At 40.4% G+C, this 19,205-nt stretch overlaps 1 protein-coding gene across 6 annotated transcripts in view; it reads left to right on the forward strand.

Moving 5' to 3' along the window:
• Positions 1-19,205, forward strand: part of CPT2 (Carnitine palmitoyltransferase 2) — a 421,879-nt gene that overhangs the window by 317,078 nt on the left and 85,596 nt on the right. For all 6 annotated transcript variants that reach the window (XM_068384285.1, XM_068384278.1, XM_068384301.1 and 3 more), the window contains exon 11: positions 3,687-3,856. In XM_068384285.1, the coding sequence (XP_068240386.1) occupies positions 3,687-3,856 (170 nt within the window). The remainder of the gene's footprint in view (positions 1-3,686; positions 3,857-19,205) is intronic.

Here is a 19,205-nt window from a genome sequence, read left to right on the forward strand (position 1 = left end):
GCTCGGGCACCTGCTTGTGGCAAGGGGCAATGACATTTTAGGTTAGGAGCTAGCCCACCCTAGTATAACATTTATTTGCGAATTTTCGCTTATCGCGACTGTCTCTATAACCTAACTTCGCGAGTTCTGATTGTACTCCTCATATATAGGAAAATAATAAGTAAAAAAAATGAGTAACCCAGGACCCATGCTCTTTTTTTGTAGCATAGACATAGTCTAAAAATGAATGCACAGAGAGAGAGAGAGAGATAGACGTATGTTTATGTATGTATTTATGTGTACATACCTGTACTTTATACTGTATATACATACAGTACAGTAAGTGCTTATATTGTATGCAGTACGTACCGTTTTATCACAATGGAATGATTAAGATACTATCACAAATACATTTACAGTAGTATTGGTTCACGTCTTGTAACTGACAGTGAAATCTAAATGTTTAAATAGGTGTGAAAATATAAGTGAAGTATGAAACTTTTTCTGTGCTTTCTTTGTAGAGAAATTAGGTTTCATGATGAACGCAATGCATACACTTAGAGTTTGTCAGAAAGAAGAAAAATGCATGCTATACTATAGGTGAAACAAAGAATTGCACAACTGTATAGAAAACAAATCTTTGGAGTCTTGGAAAATGTATCCAACGATACCCAGATTATTTTGCACAAGGCTTGCCATTAGCCGATAGACATGACACAACCAATCAGAGCATGCTGATCAGTATCCTGGCCGCGGCTTTTCTCTGATCGCAGGATCACTCTCAATCTAACTGCAGCATTCAGTTCTGCACATAGTCCAGTTTCTTTCTAAGCATACTCAACATAGCTCCACATCTTTATCTGTATTGTGTTGTCTTTTGACTTAAATTGTGAATTATTTTCAAGCCCTTCAATGCCACACAAACATTCTGCTTTTTCTAAAGCTTCTGTTAGTGAAACTAAATGTCACAAGATGCTTACTATGGCAGAGAAGATGAAGCTTTTTGACATGTTTAAGGAAGGTACAAACTAAGCTGACGTAGGCCGTCATTATGGCATCCATGAATCTTCCATTCACTATATCAAGAAGGACAAAAAGAATATAAGAACAACAGCAGATGACACCTTTAATAAAACATTGAAAAAGGATGTTAACTTCCTGCAATAAGGATATAGTTTGCATTAGCCCCTCAGATAAGTGGCGGTAGAAAGAAGAACATTCCACTGGGTACCAACACCATACATGAGAAGCCCAGGCAATAGCACAGCAAGTTTAAAAGTATGTCCCTGCCTGGAGAAGCTGCCTCTCCTGACAAACCAGTCACTGATGATTATGCAAATGAGATGTTCCAGGTCATCATAATTAAATGTAATTGTTTGTTTGAACAAATTTTCAATATGGGTGAGACTTGCATCTTTTAGAAACGGATGCCATAGCTGACTTTCTTGATGAAGGAGGAGGCCAGAACACCTGGATTCAAGGCCTGTCTACAAAGATTGCCTCACTCTAATGAAGTGTGGAAATGCTGTATGCCTTATGGTGAAGTCATTGCTTATTTATAAGTCCATAAACCCAAGAGCCTCCTAAAACAAAAATTAGACCCTGCTGCCAGTGCATCGGATGCACAGCCAAAAGGCCTGGGTAACAAAGGCACTGACATAGAATTGCTTTCACCAATGTTTCATCCCTGAAGTCAATCTTTATCTTACCGAAAAGGGACTTGATTTTAAAGTGCTTCTCCTAATGGACAAAGCTGGAGGCCACACGATTGACCCATGTATGAGGGTGTGCAGGTAAAATTCTTACTGCCAAACACGACATTGCTCACTCAGCCCATGAATCCAGGAGTTATTCATTATTTCAAGGCAGTGTTTACTACGTCATCTGGGCCAGTCTATGGGCACGAATGATAACATTTGCTGACTGAGTACTGGCATGGTTACTCCATTGCAACATGTCTTCAAAATATCCAGATCATTAATGAGATGAAGAAAGAAACACTCAATGCCTGCTGGAAGAAATTGTGGCCAGAAACAGTCAACAATTGTACAGTAAATGATTCTATCCTGGTGAAATCCACCACTCTGTAGTTGGTAAGGCAGTGAGGCTGGCAAAATTGCTCAGAGGAGTTGGCTTCACTGGTATGATGACCAACAATATAAATAACCCAATGGAAGCCCACTTAATTCATTTAACAGATGAAGATTTGACAAAGATGAGGAAGCCCACAAGTGAGGAGGAAGAAGCACCGCATGAGGATCCAGGAGAAGAAAAGGAAGTCTGCTTATCACTAGAATGCTTCTCATTTCTATCAAAAACATTAAAAGAACTTCAGTCAAAGGCAAAGATTGAAACCTACAGATAATTCGTGCGTTGCAGTTTGTAAATACAGTCGATAGTCATGAAAGATTATGAAAATATCCGAATGCATAAGAAAAGACGTCAGCAACGGCCAATCAGTAAGTTTCTCACCCGCTAAAAAAAAGAGGACACGGGTACTATTCTGTTATCAGAAATAGAAATTACTACGTTGGACGACGACAGTGAAGAAGTTGATAGTATTGCCCCACCTTGAAGCACCATTGCTGTGCAGTACATTTACATCATCATCATCATCATAGCCTACATAGTTCAATACTGTACTGCACAGATAATCATTATCACCATCATCATTAGTAAAGTTTTTGTATCTTCACTGGTGAGTATTCCAATATTAATTTTTCCATTTAGGTATAAAGGTATGTAAGGATATGTGTACAGTAAAAGTAAGTTTTAATTTAAAAAGTATTTAAAAGGTTATGAAAGTGTTGGTAGAGTTTATAAAAGCTTGAATTTATAAAGGTAATAAAAATTATGAAAAATTATAACAATAATAGAAAAAGTATACCATAGTTTTCTGTATTTACTTTGTGGTTTGAGGTGGCCTATTAAAAACTATCCTTTCTGGAAATCTGCCGGACTGGGGTTTGAGACTCACTCAAGCTCGATAGTTTTTTATAGTGACTACAACCACGCCATCCTTGCGAACTAAGGATTGGGGTTTTGGGGGATCCTATAGGTCTACCTGTTGAGTTGTCAGCAGCCATTGCCTGGCCCTCCCTGGGTCTAGCTTGGTTGGAGAGGGGTCTTGGGTGCTGTTCATATGTATACTGTATAAGGTCAGTCTCAAGTGCATTGTCAGTGTCCCTTGCCTATGCCATTCATGATTAACCTTTAAATTTTATCGTGGGGGCCCAGAACGTCAACCATTGCTACAATGTTCATGGTAAGGTGTGGCAGTATTCCAGTGTTGATGTTAACTGTTATGTGAATTTTTAATACTTAAGAATACTTACTAGTACTAGATAAGGTTTTTGTGCAATTTTTGTGCAAGTGAAGTGTGCAAAGTTCAGGTTAGTTACAATTCATTTTTAAGATAAGTATGACCCCATGCCTGATCTTGAAATTTCTTGTTTTGTGGGATTTCAGAAGGAAAGGTCTTTTTATTGGTGAGAAATTGTTATACTTTCTGTATACAGTAGTCTTTTTTATTGATTATGCTGTCTTTGAATTCTTTTGGTTTATATACAAAATTTATAATTTCCATACATTTTTATTTCTTAATTTTGATTTGAACTTTGGAACTTTCTATACGGTATATTTTATTTTTTTTAATTCAATTTAAACTTGGAATTTCTATAGTTTTTATTTTATAATTATTATTTCAGAATTTAATCTAACTCCAAGCTTGAAGGGAGCCATTGATAAAGCTATCCAGACTTATGAAACTAACACCAGTGCCTTGCATGTTGATGTACTTGACAGCGATATTTTTGGGAAAAGTTTTTGCAAGAAGCATAAAGTGTCACCTGATGCCATGATGCAGCTAGGATTTCAGGTATGTGCTCTTACATTATGGGTGCTATGCTGAGAATTAATTTGATTTGAGAATAAAGTTTTCACATTCAAAATTGTTTTGCACGAGAGAATTTGATAATATTCAGAGCCATTAGTATTATTATTATTATTTTTATTATTATTATTATTTTATTATTATTATTATTTTGTTTTTTTTATTATAAATTTTGATAAAAATACAGTATTGTGGACTAAGACAAAAGGTTTTAAAATTGTGTATAAAGCTCCCAAAGAATAAGGTACTTTTATGGAAAAATTGAAAATAGTGGGCAAGGGATAACGGAATAGAGTGGAAAGTGGGCAAGGGATAACGGAATAGAGTGGAAAGTGCTATAAATACTGGGTGTTTCAATATTTCATGAGGTTTTGTTCTTAATAGAAGTGTGATATGGTGAAATGAGACACAGATGTTTTGAATTTTTTTATAAAGTTCCCAAAGAATTAGGTGCCTTTATGGGAAAAAAGTATGCAAAGGAGAAGCAGTAGAAGGGAAATGCTTTAAATATAAGAGCTTCCTTCATTTCATGATGTTTTGTTCTCATTAGAAGTGTAATTTAAGTTCCACTACAGTAAATCCATTTGATGATTTGTATTCATTGTTGAGTATAATCATGTGTTCTGTGACTATATAATTTATCTCATACAGTTCTGTTAGAGCTGTGAAAAATTAGCAGGGCTTGGAATTGGGAAGTTACATTATCAGCCATGGGTTTGTGTAAACTTTTGTGTATTCTATTAGTTATAAATCATTTGCTTATGATAAGCCTTAATTTTGATTTATGCTAAAAGAGCCAAGCTGTTAAAACACCTAAAGTAAACTACTGTAATTGAGACTTACATTATTCACATAAAAGTACCTTGGAACTAATTGTAAGATGTACAATATCTTGCAAAAAGATCGCTACCTTTTTTAAGATTTTTTGCTCAAATGGTTGTCAACTATTTTCCTTATATCGTACAAATTTTACTTTTTCATCGGGAATATATTTTTTAAGTTATATGCACTGATTTAATTTCTTTTCACAATAAAACCATTGTCATATTTACATAATTTAGGAAAAGGAGAAACAACATGAAACATTATGAAACATTTTGTTCATTTAGGAACATGAACAAATTAGAATCTTTCATAAGTTGTAAGACACAAAATTACTTATTTCATTTACTGAAAACTAGTAACCCAGTCAGCTGACTGAGACAAAGTCAATTTTAACACTGTGCAATTCCATCATAAATAGGCTCAAGGCCAACATACCCAAAACATATTGTGGGACAATTAAACATACACAAAAAAACAGCATAATGAAGGATAATTAGGGAAGCTGTATTGGGAATTCTAAACCGATTGCAGCGGCAAGCCAAGGTTTTACCGAAACTCACTATCGAGGAGAAGAAGAATAATTGATCATTGATTTTGTGCGTCGTCATCTATTACGTAACACAACAATTATTAGAGGGGGACTAGATCTTCATGTTTTGACAGATGCTATCCAAAGAATATTACATAGAGCTGCCATTCTCCACTTCAAACCCTCCAGAAAATCATTTTTGACAGATAAACACCATTAACCATTTTACCCCCAGGCTCTTTGGAAATTTCCAACCCTTAACCCCCAAGGGGTTATTTTTTCCCCAGCACATTTTGCAGTATATTTTTTTTAAATTGCTTTAACAGCCTTAATTTTTGTCATAGAGAGGTCAGGTTGGTCTCATTCTCTTGGAAAATGCCTGAATTTTCTCCAAAGAATATCTAAAATATGAAAAAAAAAATTTTATAGCATTTTTTTGCAAGGACGTACCGGTACGTCCATGGGGGTAAAGGGATGAGTTTTGTGAAACGTACCAGTACGTCCTTTGGGGGTAAAAGGGTTAAGAAAGGCCTCTTTTGCCTTAGAATACTACTACCCCAAGGGTGATGAATTCTGGAAAAGGGGGACTTCTGTGAAAAAAAAAATTACCTACAACGAACACAGCAGTCTTTACTGTTGGCACCAATGGAATACTAGGTAAGATCCAAATTACTATCTCATTTTTGGAAATTTTTATCCCAAATTATTTACAAATGCTACTATACTCCATCATAAAATTAGATTTAACATCTGAAAGATTCTGTCTTGATAATTATATAAACCTTAGGCCTAGTGGTATGAGCAATGCAAAGAGACATATATAAGATATATAAGCCAAAACTTATGTAGATTAGAGGCAAGACTTTAATGTTTAAAACTTTATAGATTTGGTTTCATCATTTTGATTAGGATATAGAATAAATTTTATATCATACTTGAGTATAGCTAGTGTGTGTAATGTGTACACACTCATCACGGATTCATCTTGCACTGACTGAACTCAAATTATTGATACAGACTACGTAGGCGGAGTTAAGGCTCTGTCCAGAAAAAGAGTTGCCAGATACTTCTTGTTTTATTATTATCCTCATGAGATAACCAAACATTTTGAAACTGGTAGCTATATTTTTGCAGGCGTTTGTACATGGAGTTGTATTCATGTGATAGAAACACCCGATATGTAAAATTAATCTTAGGAGAAAACAATAATACCCTTTTTTACTTGGGTTTGCTTTACGTCACTTCCGGCTTTACATTGTTCATCCTTGAATATTGAATCCGAAAGTAAAATCCACATTATACTGTTTTACACAACCTTATGTTGGTCTCACTATAATGATGAGAGTAGGGGATATGACAAAAGAAACACCTAATTTTGGAGAGGTGTTGTATGGCCCTCAAGGACTTTACTGTCAAAGGCTAGGAAAGGGAATCTAATGCAACATAAAAATACCAAAGAAATATTGTCTCCTAAGCTGTAGGGCCTGTGTTTCAACCTGCAAGGCATGGACTTTGTGTGTATAAGGGAAACACATATTCAGGCTCTATTGAACCCGTAACAGCACCTCCACTGGTGAAAGACGTTTTGTGACCGATGACACATTGTCACCGAAAACCAATACAGTAATGCCTCACAACACAAAATTAATTTGTTCTGGAGTGGCTTTCATTTCATGAAAATTATGTGTTATGAGTCACATTTTTCATGTAAATCGTCTAATTCATTCCAAACCCTACAAAAGCACATTAAATTTTATAATAAGGCTACAGTATTATTATTAATATTATTATTTGCTAAGCTACAACCCTAATTAGAAAAGCAGAATGCTATAACCACAATTAAATACTGTACAGCCAAATACATTTGAACCATTCAATATACCTAAACTAACTGTTAATACCTGTAAATTAAGTAGTTTTTACAACATAATGCAATAATAAATTGAAAATACAATACATACAGTAAAATACAGTACTGTACATATACAAAATATACAGTACCATATGTATGGTGTTTAACATTGGTAAAGGTGAAGTAGCAACGTCAGTCATGTTGAATTAACGACAAACACCTGCGAAAAAACACTTATCAAAACACTACCGACTTATCTGGCAAGTCCAAAACAGAAGGATGTCCTAGAGAGTGCGCGTGGTAGGTGTCGGTGGGTAGTCCAACTGTGTTCTCTAGGGCCTGTCACGGCCCTCCCCATTGATGAAGGGATTATCTAAATGGAAAACAGCCTGTGAATAGTGGTTTTCGCACGCCCTTGTTAAATATACGACACCTACAAGGTGTTCGCGCGAGGGTTGTAACCTCTGCATTCCATGCTTCTATCTTTCTCTAGTATATTTGGAAGATTTATATTAGAAAAGGTACAAAGAAGGACTTTTCACCGGGCGTCACAGGCCTCTTCCCAGAAATAGATTTTTCCTTCGTCAAAATCCCTTTATAGTTACCCTTATTATAGAGATAAATTTTCTATTGTGTAAACAACCTGCTTTCTTCAACGTTTTTTGATGGGTGACTATTTTATTCTCGGCCTGGATGGCAAATAATTTTTCTTATGAAACATTTTTCGCAATGTGAATCAGAAAAATCCTCGCATCTCGTTTCACAACGTGAAAATTTCGTAAGCAGATTCTCCTGATGTTCATATTGCTTCTGCTCCATAAGTTCAGTTTAATCGAACTTAATAATTTCTTTTCTTTTTCTTTTCAGATGGCTTCTGACTCTTCCTTTCTAGCCTCATGCGTACCTGTCATGTACCTGACGCCCGCACCTGCGATACTTTTATGTCCTCCGTAGAGACGGAACCCCACCATCTGTGTCCGTCTTGTAGAGGCCTGCATTGTGACCAGGACAACACCTGTCCTGAATGTCAGGAATGATCTGCCTCACAGTAAGAGAGGTTTAGGCGTAGGCACAAGAATAAGTCTAAGAGACATTTTTCACCTTCAGCGTTTGCCTCGAAGTCGACGAAACCTCGGAGTTCTTTGATCCCCCGATCTCTTCCCGAAGCTCCTACTTAATCGGTCTTCTTGAGGCATTGGTCAAGTAGAAGCATAGACTCTAGGTCAACCTCGGGGACAGAGGGACAAAATCGCTCCCCTTGGAGAAGTGGTTCTTCCCCTTCTGCCTAGCCTTTTTTTTATATTTTTCAGGTCTGGTCATTGCTGGGTATGGCTGGTTACCCGTCGGAAGAGGCGTTATTGGAGCTTCTCCAACTAGGTGCTGAGAGGAAGTCGACACCGGCTTCTTCAAAGGTGGACCCGTCGCTGATGAGTGCTTCCTGTGGCAACCTCGGGGACAGAGGGACAAAATCGCTCCCCTTGGAGAAGCGGTTCTGGCCCTTCTGCCTAGCCTTTTTTTTTTTATATTTTTCAGGTCTGGTCATTGCTGGGTATGGCTGGTTACCCATCGAAAGAGGCGTTATTGGAGCTTCTCCAACTAGGTGCTGAGAGGAAGTCGACACCGGCTTCTTCAAAGGTGGACCCGTCGCTGATGAGTGCTTCCTGTGGCAACCTCGGGGACAGAGGGACAAAATCGCTCCCCTTGGAGAAGCGGTTCTGCCCCTTCTGCCTAGCCTTTTTTTTATATTTTTCAGGTCTGGTCATTGCTGGGTATGGCTGGTTACCCGTCGGAAGAGGCGTTATTGGAGCTTCTCCAACTAGGTGCTGAGAGGAAGTCGACACCGGGTTCTTCAAAGGTGGACCCGTCGCTGATGAGTGCTTCCTGTGGCAACCTCGGGGACAGAGGGACAAAATCGCTCCCCTTGGAGAAGCGGTTCTGCCCCTTCTGCCTAGCCTTTTTTTTATATTTTTCAGGTCTGGTCATTGCTGGGTATGGCTGGTTACCCATCGAAAGAGGCGTTATTGGAGCTTCTCCAACTAGGTGCTGTGAGGAAGTCGACACCGGGTTCTTCAAAGGTGGACCCGTCGCTGATGAGTGCTTCCTGTGGCAACCTCGGGGACAGAGGGACAAAATCGCTCCCCTTGGAGAAGCGGTTCTGCCCCTTCTGCCTAGCCTTTTTTTATATTTTTCAGGTCTGGTCATTGCTGGGTATGGCTGGTTACCCGTTGAAAGAGGCGTTATTGGAGCTTCTCCAACTAGGTGCTGAGAGGAAGTCGACACCGGCTTCTTCAAAGGTGGACCCGTCGCTGATGAGTGCTTCCTGTGGCAACCCTGAAGTTTTGGCCACTCTGTCTGCTGAAGGGTCTCCCACTTTGCCTTCTCCTGCTTCTATTGCCAATGCCGAAGACGGCTCTTCCCCCCGTCCTGAGCCGACTCTTCCACCTGGGGTGGAGCAAAGTCTGAAGCGAATCTCTCCTGCGGGTGGTCATCTCTCGTCCACCAGTGAGGATCCCCATAGAAACTCGGAGATCTATCAGAGACCAATGAGCTTCTCTTCTGACTCTTTCAGAGCAGGTTTCCTCTGTGGAGAAACTTCGCCGCTGCTGACGATCCCCTCAGGAGGATCGTCACTCTTTTCAGGATCTTAGTACACCTTGTTGCACTGGACAATCTCCTTCCCCTGTGGTAAGAAGACATCTCTTCAGTCCTGCCAAGGGCAGCAGACCTCCTTCGTCTGCAAGACGTTTGCCTTTGGGCCGTCGTCACTCACCAGCTGCTCTTCACTCGTCTTCATACGATCATCAATCGTCACCTCGTGATCATCGCTCGTCATCACGGTACATTCATTACTCACGAGACTGCCACCGCTAGAGTCGCTGTCTTCCAGCATGTGCTCACCATTCGCCAGAGGTGCTGTCTTCCAGCTCGTGCTCACCATTTGCCAGAATCCCAAGACTGTCCCAGATCTCGCCGCTCTCCACCTTCGGCATTCATAAGCTCGGCATTTGTTAATGCAACACTCGCGAAGCTCCTCACCAGCACCACGTCATTCGCCATCGCATTGATCTCCTAGACCGACTGCTTCTTCAAGACACTTGGCGGTACGCAAGCGCCGCTCGTCAGGTAGGGAGGGTCACTCGCCAAGGCAGGATGACCACCATTCTTCTACCCCTCCTTCCAGGTCTGCTCATAATTGCCAACCTGTTCATGAGTGCCATGGAGATGACACTCCTTCAAGAGGAGTTTCAGGTATCACATGGCGGACGCCTAGTCCCGTTGCCACGCTAGAGTGAACCGTCAGAGCTGCAGCATCCCTCTTTCTTGAGGGAGCAGCTCTCGTCCAAGACAGAGCTACCTATCAGACCGGTGCCATCTCTACCAGGTAAGGAGTCTAACACCGCTTCTTTACAGGATCCAAGACCTAAGGCTCCTGTTCCGAGCCTGCCGAAGGATACTGGGGTCAGCTTGTCTTGCGGGAAGGAACCCGCTTGGTTAGACGCACTGGTCAAGGGCAGTGCGTCAAGCTGTTACAGGAGTCCTTCCGCAGACACAGCCTATAGCCAGCACTCCGTAGCTTTGCCCCCATCTGATCCAAGACGAAGGTACGAAGTGCCAGCCCACTCCAGACCTGCTTCGGAGATGTTTTTCTCGCCCCTCAAGAGGAAATTGGGAGCAACGGAATCAGGTAGGTTGGAAGATCTGTTTCAGGTGCAGTAGACACCGGTACTGACAGCTGAAAAGAGGAGGAAGATTAAGAACCCTACTTCTTTTCGGGGGGACACCTTGCATCGTCGTCTTAGCCGAGGCTCTGAATCTGCTAGGGAGGTCTCTTTTACGGACTCGTTCCACCTCTCTCCTATCCAGGTCGTTCCCCCTGAGCTCCGTCCAGCTCCGACAGATTTGTTTTATTAAAGATAAACTATTTAATAAAAGAAATTAATTCAAAAGATTTAGTTTGGTATATCCCAAGCCTAATCTCCAGACATAATCCCCTCTGCAAGAGAGGATCAACGATCTCCCAGGAAAGGGACAGCCTCCAAACCATCTCTTCAAGGAATACTTTCCTCTTCACAGGAAACCTTAAGGACACCAAGACCGTCCCTAAGTCTGCGGCTAGGGCCTCTAGACCTCAGCAAGAGAGGTCTTGAAGGGCCTCTCCTCCGTTTGTTAGGACGTCTGCAGGCGATGTTCCACCAGTGACCGAATCTAACGTAGAGCTCAGAGGTGGATGACGACCCAAGTTACGAGGACAACCAACTACCCAAGGCCACCAGCCTGCATGAGGGTCATCAACGGCTTAGCCGATCTATCGGTGGCCCCTCAGGATGGCAAGGACACGATCATTGACCATGTCTATGGCACGCTCAGATCTCCAAGGGACAATGCAGCATTGCCGGGGTCCAAAGGGGTTAGGAGTACCCCTGAGGTTTAATTTTTAAAGGCTGCTCATGAATGGCAGGAGCAAGAGACAGTGACATTGCCCTATTGAGCAGGACAATGCCCTAGAGACTGACCATATATACATATGATCAGTGCCCAAGCCCCCTCTCCACCCAAGAGAGGACCAAGGAGGTCCAGGCAATGGCTGTTAATGACTTGGCAGATAGACCTATAGGCTCCCCCAAACACCCTATCCTTAGCTCACAAGGATGGTGAGGTTGCAGCTACCAAAGAAACTAACGAGTTTTAGCGGGACTCAAACCCCAATCTGGTGTTCCCCAGTCAGTGATGTTACCACATTGGCCACCGATCACTGGCTCTTCCAGCTCCCTTCGTACAGGCTCTTCCTCGAAGGTCCTTTTGCCACCCTTCGGGCAGCAGAGGAGGTACAGTGAACCCTCGTTTATCGCGGTAGATAGGTTCCAAACCCGACCGCGATAGGTGAAAATCCGCGAAGTATTGACTCCATATTTACCTATTTATTTAACATGTATATTCAGACTTTTAAAACCTTCCCTTGTACGTACAGTAGTACTGTTAACAAACTACCCTTTAATGTACAGAACACTTAATGCATGTAGTACAGTACCCTAAACTAAAACAGGCACAAATATTAAAGGCGATTTTATATCATGCGTTTCCTAAACACGCTAAAAAGCACGATAAAAAATGGCAACCAATGTTTTGTTTACGTTTATCTCTGATCATAATGAAGAAACAAACTCATTTAGTGTACACATATATGTATAGGTTAGTTTTTGCATCGATTATATTGATTATACAGTATGTTGATTTTGTTATTACCAATGTTTTACTTAATTTTTCTTAGGACTTCCAAATGAAATGTTTTTCTTTATGACGCCGCCTGAAACGACGGCGTCATAAAGTACGCTCAGTAAACAACCACGCTCAGAACAAAAAAGGCATTTAACGCGCATGATGAAAGTGATAAATAATGATATTTACAGTAAAAGCATTTACAAAATATGTTATTACAAATATTATTTACCGTATCTATATAAAATCATACAGTACATACTGTACGTAGCAAAGCAGGAAAACAATTTACGAGAGAGAGAGAGAGAGAGAGAGAGAGAGAGAGAGAGAGAGAGAGAGAGAGAGAGAGAGATTGTTTTACGTACGTAAATGTAAATTTTAAACAAAAAAAAATATGATAGGTTACAACATGTATACTCTTCAGAACCTTCCCTTTAACTTAATGCATACAGTACTAAACTATAAAACAGGCACAAATATTAAAATGTTAGAATATTAAAGTAAAAAATAAAGATTGTTGCTGTACTCACCACGAAAGAAGTTCAAGAAAAACTTGAATGATGATGGCGATGAATTTGCTGCACAGTAGAAATGATGATGATGAAGCTGATGATGTCTTCTACTGTGCAGCCAATAATAGTATTTTCGTCTCTTCAGACGGAGGTGTCTTTTCCTGGGACACCTCTTCAACTTCTTCCTGAGACACTTCTTCAATTTCTTCCGAGGGCATTGTGATCGGAAGTTGCTGCCGCTGCTTCTTTTTTCGCAAGAGCATCCTGTAGGGAGCCATGTGTTCATCGATCTTGGTGCAGAATTGTACAGAACGAACCATATCCTCGTCCCACTCTTGCGACATTTCTTTCACCTCATTCGCAAGCTTGCAGAGCTTGGCAAGCCGTTCTAATGTTAAGCCCGTATCTTCGACATTTTCTTGGATCTCTTCCTGTGTTTCACTGTCTTTTTCACTGCCTGATTTCGTCAGGTCTTCGAGGTCTGCGGCTGCGTAACTTCTACTGTCTTTTAACATATCGAGAAGCGTCACCTTATCAGCAATCGTCATCATCTTTCGGTGGTGTTAAGGCTCACTACCAGCCTTAGTAGAAGCAGAAGGCTTGGGAGGCATTGTACAGTAGGGTTTAACAGAAAGTTCAACAAAAAGTTCAACTTAAAACAGTCACGCACAGCACAGATTAAAGTTCACAATAACTTAACAACGTCAACACTGCGATACGGCGGGAGACAAAGTGACCGCGAAAACCTAGATGCTGTGGGTTGGAGATGCGGGCAAAACACCAATCACAGGTTAGATAACAAAACTTGAGTTCTGATTCGTCATCTATCAGCGCTTGAACCAATCACAACCCGTCTTATATGCTACGTAGGTTACCAATTCAAAGTACAAGATACCCTGCGTATACTGTACTGTACAGTAATAATAATAATAATAATAATAATAATAATAATAATAATAATAAATAATGATACTGTAATAATAATAATAATAATAATAATGATAATAATAATAACAATAATAATTTTAATAACAACAACAACAATAATAATAACAATAATAATAATACAGCTTTACGTACGCTATTTTACGCTTTTGTTGTAGGATGTCTCTCTCTCTCTCTCTCTCTCTCTCTCTCTCTCTCTCTCTCTCTCTCTCTCTCTCTCTCTCTCTCTCTCTCTCTCGTACGCTTATTCGAAATGTGATTTTTGCAACAAAGAATATTATTGGATGCAGTACTACGTACGTATACATACAAAAGATTCATGGAAAAGAAGCACATCCATTACATTTGTAGTACAGTAGTAGCCAACAGCAGCCTTACACCATTCTAATATGGTATGACTGCATCTGATTTGCGTTTCATGTTCGATTTAATTTTACTACGTACTGTATACAGTACTGAATTATCGTATGATCACATTCTCTTTTCGTGTTTTATTTCTTTCTGTGCTTAATTATATGTCATATGTAATGCAATGAACAATCAGTAAGAGCAGATATTACTAATTACAGTATTAATGGAATTACAGGTAACGAAATATCGTATTTGGGGTCTTCAGATATCGCGGTATTTTCGAAATTTCCGGAAAATCCGCGATATGTATATATATATATGGGTTATGGAAAAAAGCTGCGAAGTGGTGAATCCGCGATGGTCGAACCGCGAAGTAGCGTGGGTTCACTGTATACTACTACGAGGTATCTAACGAGCCTCTTCCAGCACTACATCTAGACCACTCTGGGGGCTCTGACTAGAGGAGTTCCCTTTGAAAGGCTGTCTGATCTCTCCGTCTCATTCTCAGCTTACGAGATTATCAACCAGGAGAAAGTCGCGAAGTATGTCATACTGGCTACCTCGTGGCTGGACCTCTGGTTAGGGTCAGTGGAACATCTTATTAGGACCAAAAACTGGTCCAATTAGTCCAAAAGGAAGTCGATGAAGACTTCTATCCGGCACCCGGACTATCAAGTTCCTCCCCCACTAGGTAGTTAACGTATGGGCCAACACCATCTTTAGGCAGAGGGACTCAGTAATAGAGAGGTTTCATTGACAAGTCCCACAATCCGAAGTTATGAGGTTAAGAAACTACTTTCGAGGGGAGTTTTCTCTTCGATCCAGAAGACATCGAGAGGGTGGCGGAGAGATGGAGAAAGTCCAACCAGGACTCCCTTCTCCATAGGGCCCTGAAATTGAGGCCTTCCCATGGTCCTCTGCCACAGAAGAGGTAACCCCAGACCAAACCACCGACAAACAAGGCTATGGCAATGACTTCTGCTTTGTCCAAGAGAGTGTTGAACAAACCCTTTCATGACAAAGATTGCAAGGGTTCCAAGTTCTCCGTGGAGGGAAGGGAAATAAGGATTGGTGGCCAAGGCTGCACCTGCTAGGATGGTCAATCATCCCACTTATCCACCAGGGGGGGGGGTGAATGGCCGCAAAGCCACTGGGGTGATTGTAGCTCAGTGCTGAACCCTGGACAATCTCTGTGATCCATTCAGCGTATCGCATCCCGTTCACTCAATCTCTCCCTCCACTGACTCGGGATCCAGTCTCATTGAGCTCCTGCATGAAGGGATCCACGAAGGAGCTGGCACCTCGGTCCAAAGTCTAGACCATGTTAGAGAAAGGTGCTCTCCAAGAGGTCCTCGGCGGATCCTTATGCTTCTTCAGTTGACTTTCTTGTTAAAAAGGCATCTGGAAGCTGTAAATCAGTCGTCAACCTCTCGGCCTTGAACAAGTTTGTCAGCACCTGTCTTCAAGTAAGTATCTAAGGGTCATACTCGACAACAAGCAATACCAGTTCAAGGTGCTGTGCTTCAGTCTTTCCACGGCACCCCAGGTTTTCACAAGTGTTTGTCCTAGTGTCATCTTGGTCTCACAGGACCGGTATTCGTCTCCTAAGATATCTGGATGATGATGATCCTAGCAGACTCAATGGCTACCGTTCTTCACCACTGAGACAGACTTCTAGCGCTTTGCCAAGAACTGAGAATCATGGCAAACCTCATGAAGTCATCCCTGCTCCCCTCTCAAAGACTGGTATACCTGGGTATGATCATTGACACCGACAAGCAGAGATTCTTCCCAACAGATGACAGAGTACACAGGCTGAGGAAGGTAGCAAGACCCTTCTTTCGACGAGATCTACCAGCCCGACGCTGGTTGTGTCTCATAGGTCACGTATCGTCCATGGCTCGTCTTGTTCCCAAATGCTGTCTCAGGATTCAATCTCTTCAGTGACGACTCAAGTCTAAGGGGAATCAAGCAAGTGATTCCCCTGACATTTTAGTTCTGATAGGACAAGAGGAACAGACAGACCTCTGATGGTGGCTGGCAGACGAGAATCTCTGCAAGGGAGTCAATCTCCTCGTTCTCCCCCTGGAAATAATGCTCTATTCAGATGATTGAAAAGAATGGTGGGGGTCCCACTTGCTGCACCAAACCACCTCTGGCCTTTGGTCCGAGTCAGAAAGGTACCAGCACATAAATCTCTTAGGATATTAGGTAGCTTTTCTAGGCCTCCAGCAGTTCCTGGCGAGTCACTCTGTGGTGTTCATGACCGACAACACCACAGAAGTTGCGTACATAAACAAACAAGGCTGTACCTTTTTGCAGCCCCTGTGCCATCTAGCAGTAGAGATACTGAGGTAGACAGAAGACAACTCAATGTCCCTATCAGTCCGCTTCATTCCTGGGAAGAGGAATGTCCTTGCGGACAATCTGAGCGTAAAGCCTCAGATAGTTGGGTCTGAGTGGTCTTTGATTCATCTAGTAGCCAACAAAGTCCTGACTTTGTGGGGTTCCTCGACAATGACTTGTTCATGACGTCCCTGAACTTAAGGCTCCTGCTTTACAGCTCCTCAGTCCCAGATCCCCAGGCTCTCTGGCAAGATGCATTCCAACAACAGTAGGACAACATCAATGTGTATGCTTTTCCCCCGTTCTGTCTGATGAAAAGAGTCTTCAACAATACCAGAATAAGTAAAAACCTATCGATGACCTTAATAGCTAAACTGAGGCATCATGCAGAATGGTTCCAGGACCTTCTGCAGCTCCTGACGGAACTTCCAAGACAACTCCCTCCATGACATGATCTACTCAAACAGAAACAGTGCGAACATCTTCCTACAATACAGTGCAGTTCTTTGGGTTTTTTAATTTGAATATGCCCTTATTGATATAAAATTAATTGTAAATAAATAATCTTTAGACTAAAAGGAAAAATATGTTACAATCTGTTATTTATTCACCAAAATGAAAGAAAATGTAATCGCTAATGCTTTTGATGTGCATACGTAGTAGCTAGGGAGTGTCATTTGAGATACTTCTCCTAATCCCGGGATTTCGGGTAAAGGTTAGTGTTTTCCCGGGATTTCGGGTAAAGGTTAGTGTTGTTTTCCCGGGATCCTGGGAAAATCCTGGGAAATCCATGGATTGTTTTTTTTATTCTTGTATTTAAAGACTCATAGCATGTGATTATTTGATAATTTTTAAAGCATTGGCAAAGGCATATCCGTAATATATACTGTAATGCAAAAAAAAAACGTTCAATGAAATTAACAAGCAGATAATTATTATTATTATCATTATTATTATTATTATTATTACTTGCTAATCTATAACCCTTGTTGAAAAGGCAGGATGCTATAAGCCCATGGAAAATAGCTCAGTGAGAAAAGAAGGAAAAGTAAAATATTTTAAGAACAGTACCAACATTGAGATAGATATTTCATTTATAAACTTGAAAACTTTAACAAAACAAAAGGAAGATAAATTAGATAGAACAGTGTGCCCAAGTGTACCCTCAAGCAAGAGAACTCTAACGGAAAATATTGGAAGACCATGGTACAAAGGCTAAGGCACTACACAAGACTAGAGAACAAGTTTAATTTTGGAGTGTCCTTCTCCTCAAAGAGCTGCTTACCATAACTAAAGAGTCTCTTCTACCCTTACCAAGAGGAAAGTAGCCACTGAACAATTACAGTGCAGTAGATAACCCCTTGAGAGAAGAAGAATTGTTTGGTAATTTCAGTGTTGTCAGGTGTATGAGGACAGAGGAGAGTCTGTAAATAATACATTATTTTATGCATAGTTATTGCTCCTAAAATAACTCAGGAACGTGGCATATCTTTTCACCAAATTGTTTGAAAATATCGTATACAATCACATGCTTGAAAAAAAATTATAAATGTTCATTACAAATAAGCAAATTCTTAATTAAAAAGGACTGTAATCACTCTATAGGATCACATATATTTCTAATATAAATCTGGTGAGAAAATACGAGTACTCTCATCACAAATAACAAGTCTCAAATCAAAATGACTGTTTGTCTTCAAACTACTGCGAAAAACATTAACTTACATGAAACCTGCTTCTATGGCAGTTATATGAAAAAAAAAAAAAAACTATATTCATACATCACTCTTTTGATAGAACAGCAAAGGTAGGAAAATAACAAGTTTTGCTTCTAGCTGTTATTACAACAAAGTACAAACTATTTTGAGTTGAAATTTGAAAGTAGAATGCAAATAATTAACATTTTTATCACTTAGACGAGTTTTAAGTCTCGTGATAAACATTACCACAGCTAAAAAAAATTTCTCCTTCGACAGTATAGATTCTAATGCAGCTGTTCAGTTATGCTCCTGACTTATTTGGATTGTTTTAGGGATGCCTCATTTTTTTATTTTTTATTTCTCTCTCTATCGGCTTTGATGTGGGTCTACTGACTGACACACTCCTCTTTCGGATTTGGATAAACCAAACATCTTATCATTATTTTAGTCATGAAGGCAAATAAGAAGTCGTTTTGCTGTAGACAGACGAACACTTTTCGCTGGCGAGGCTTCTAAATCGTATAGAACAATGTAAGGTTATAGGTACACTTATACGGCAGTAACTGCTAATTATTGAAGATGTATTACTTTTTTTTCGTTTGCACATATTTTAAAAGAAGCCAGGATTTCCCGGGAAGAAAAATAAAATCCCGGTAATTTTCCCAGACAAAAAGGCAATGAGATCTTGAGAAACAATCCACAATAGTAGCATTGTACGTTCATACATAACCACACAGTACTGTTCATTGTGATTTTTAACTTAAATATATACCTGTTGACATGAAATTAATTGTAAGCAAATAAACATTAGACTCAAAGGAAAAATATATTACGATCTGTTATATATTTATCGAAATGAAAGAAAAATAAATTACTAATGTGTTTGATATGCGTAGTAGCATTGTGCGTTCGTACATACAGTGAACCCTCGTTTATCGCGGTAGATAGGTTCCAGACGCGGCCGCGATAGGTGAAAATCCGCGAAGTAGTGACACCATATTTACCTATTTATTTAACATGTATATTCGGACTTTTAAAACCTTCCCTTGTACGTAGT

This window comes from Palaemon carinicauda, chromosome 1, assembly GCF_036898095.1.
Source record: "Palaemon carinicauda isolate YSFRI2023 chromosome 1, ASM3689809v2, whole genome shotgun sequence".
Taxonomy (NCBI): Eukaryota; Metazoa; Arthropoda; class Malacostraca; order Decapoda; family Palaemonidae; genus Palaemon; species Palaemon carinicauda.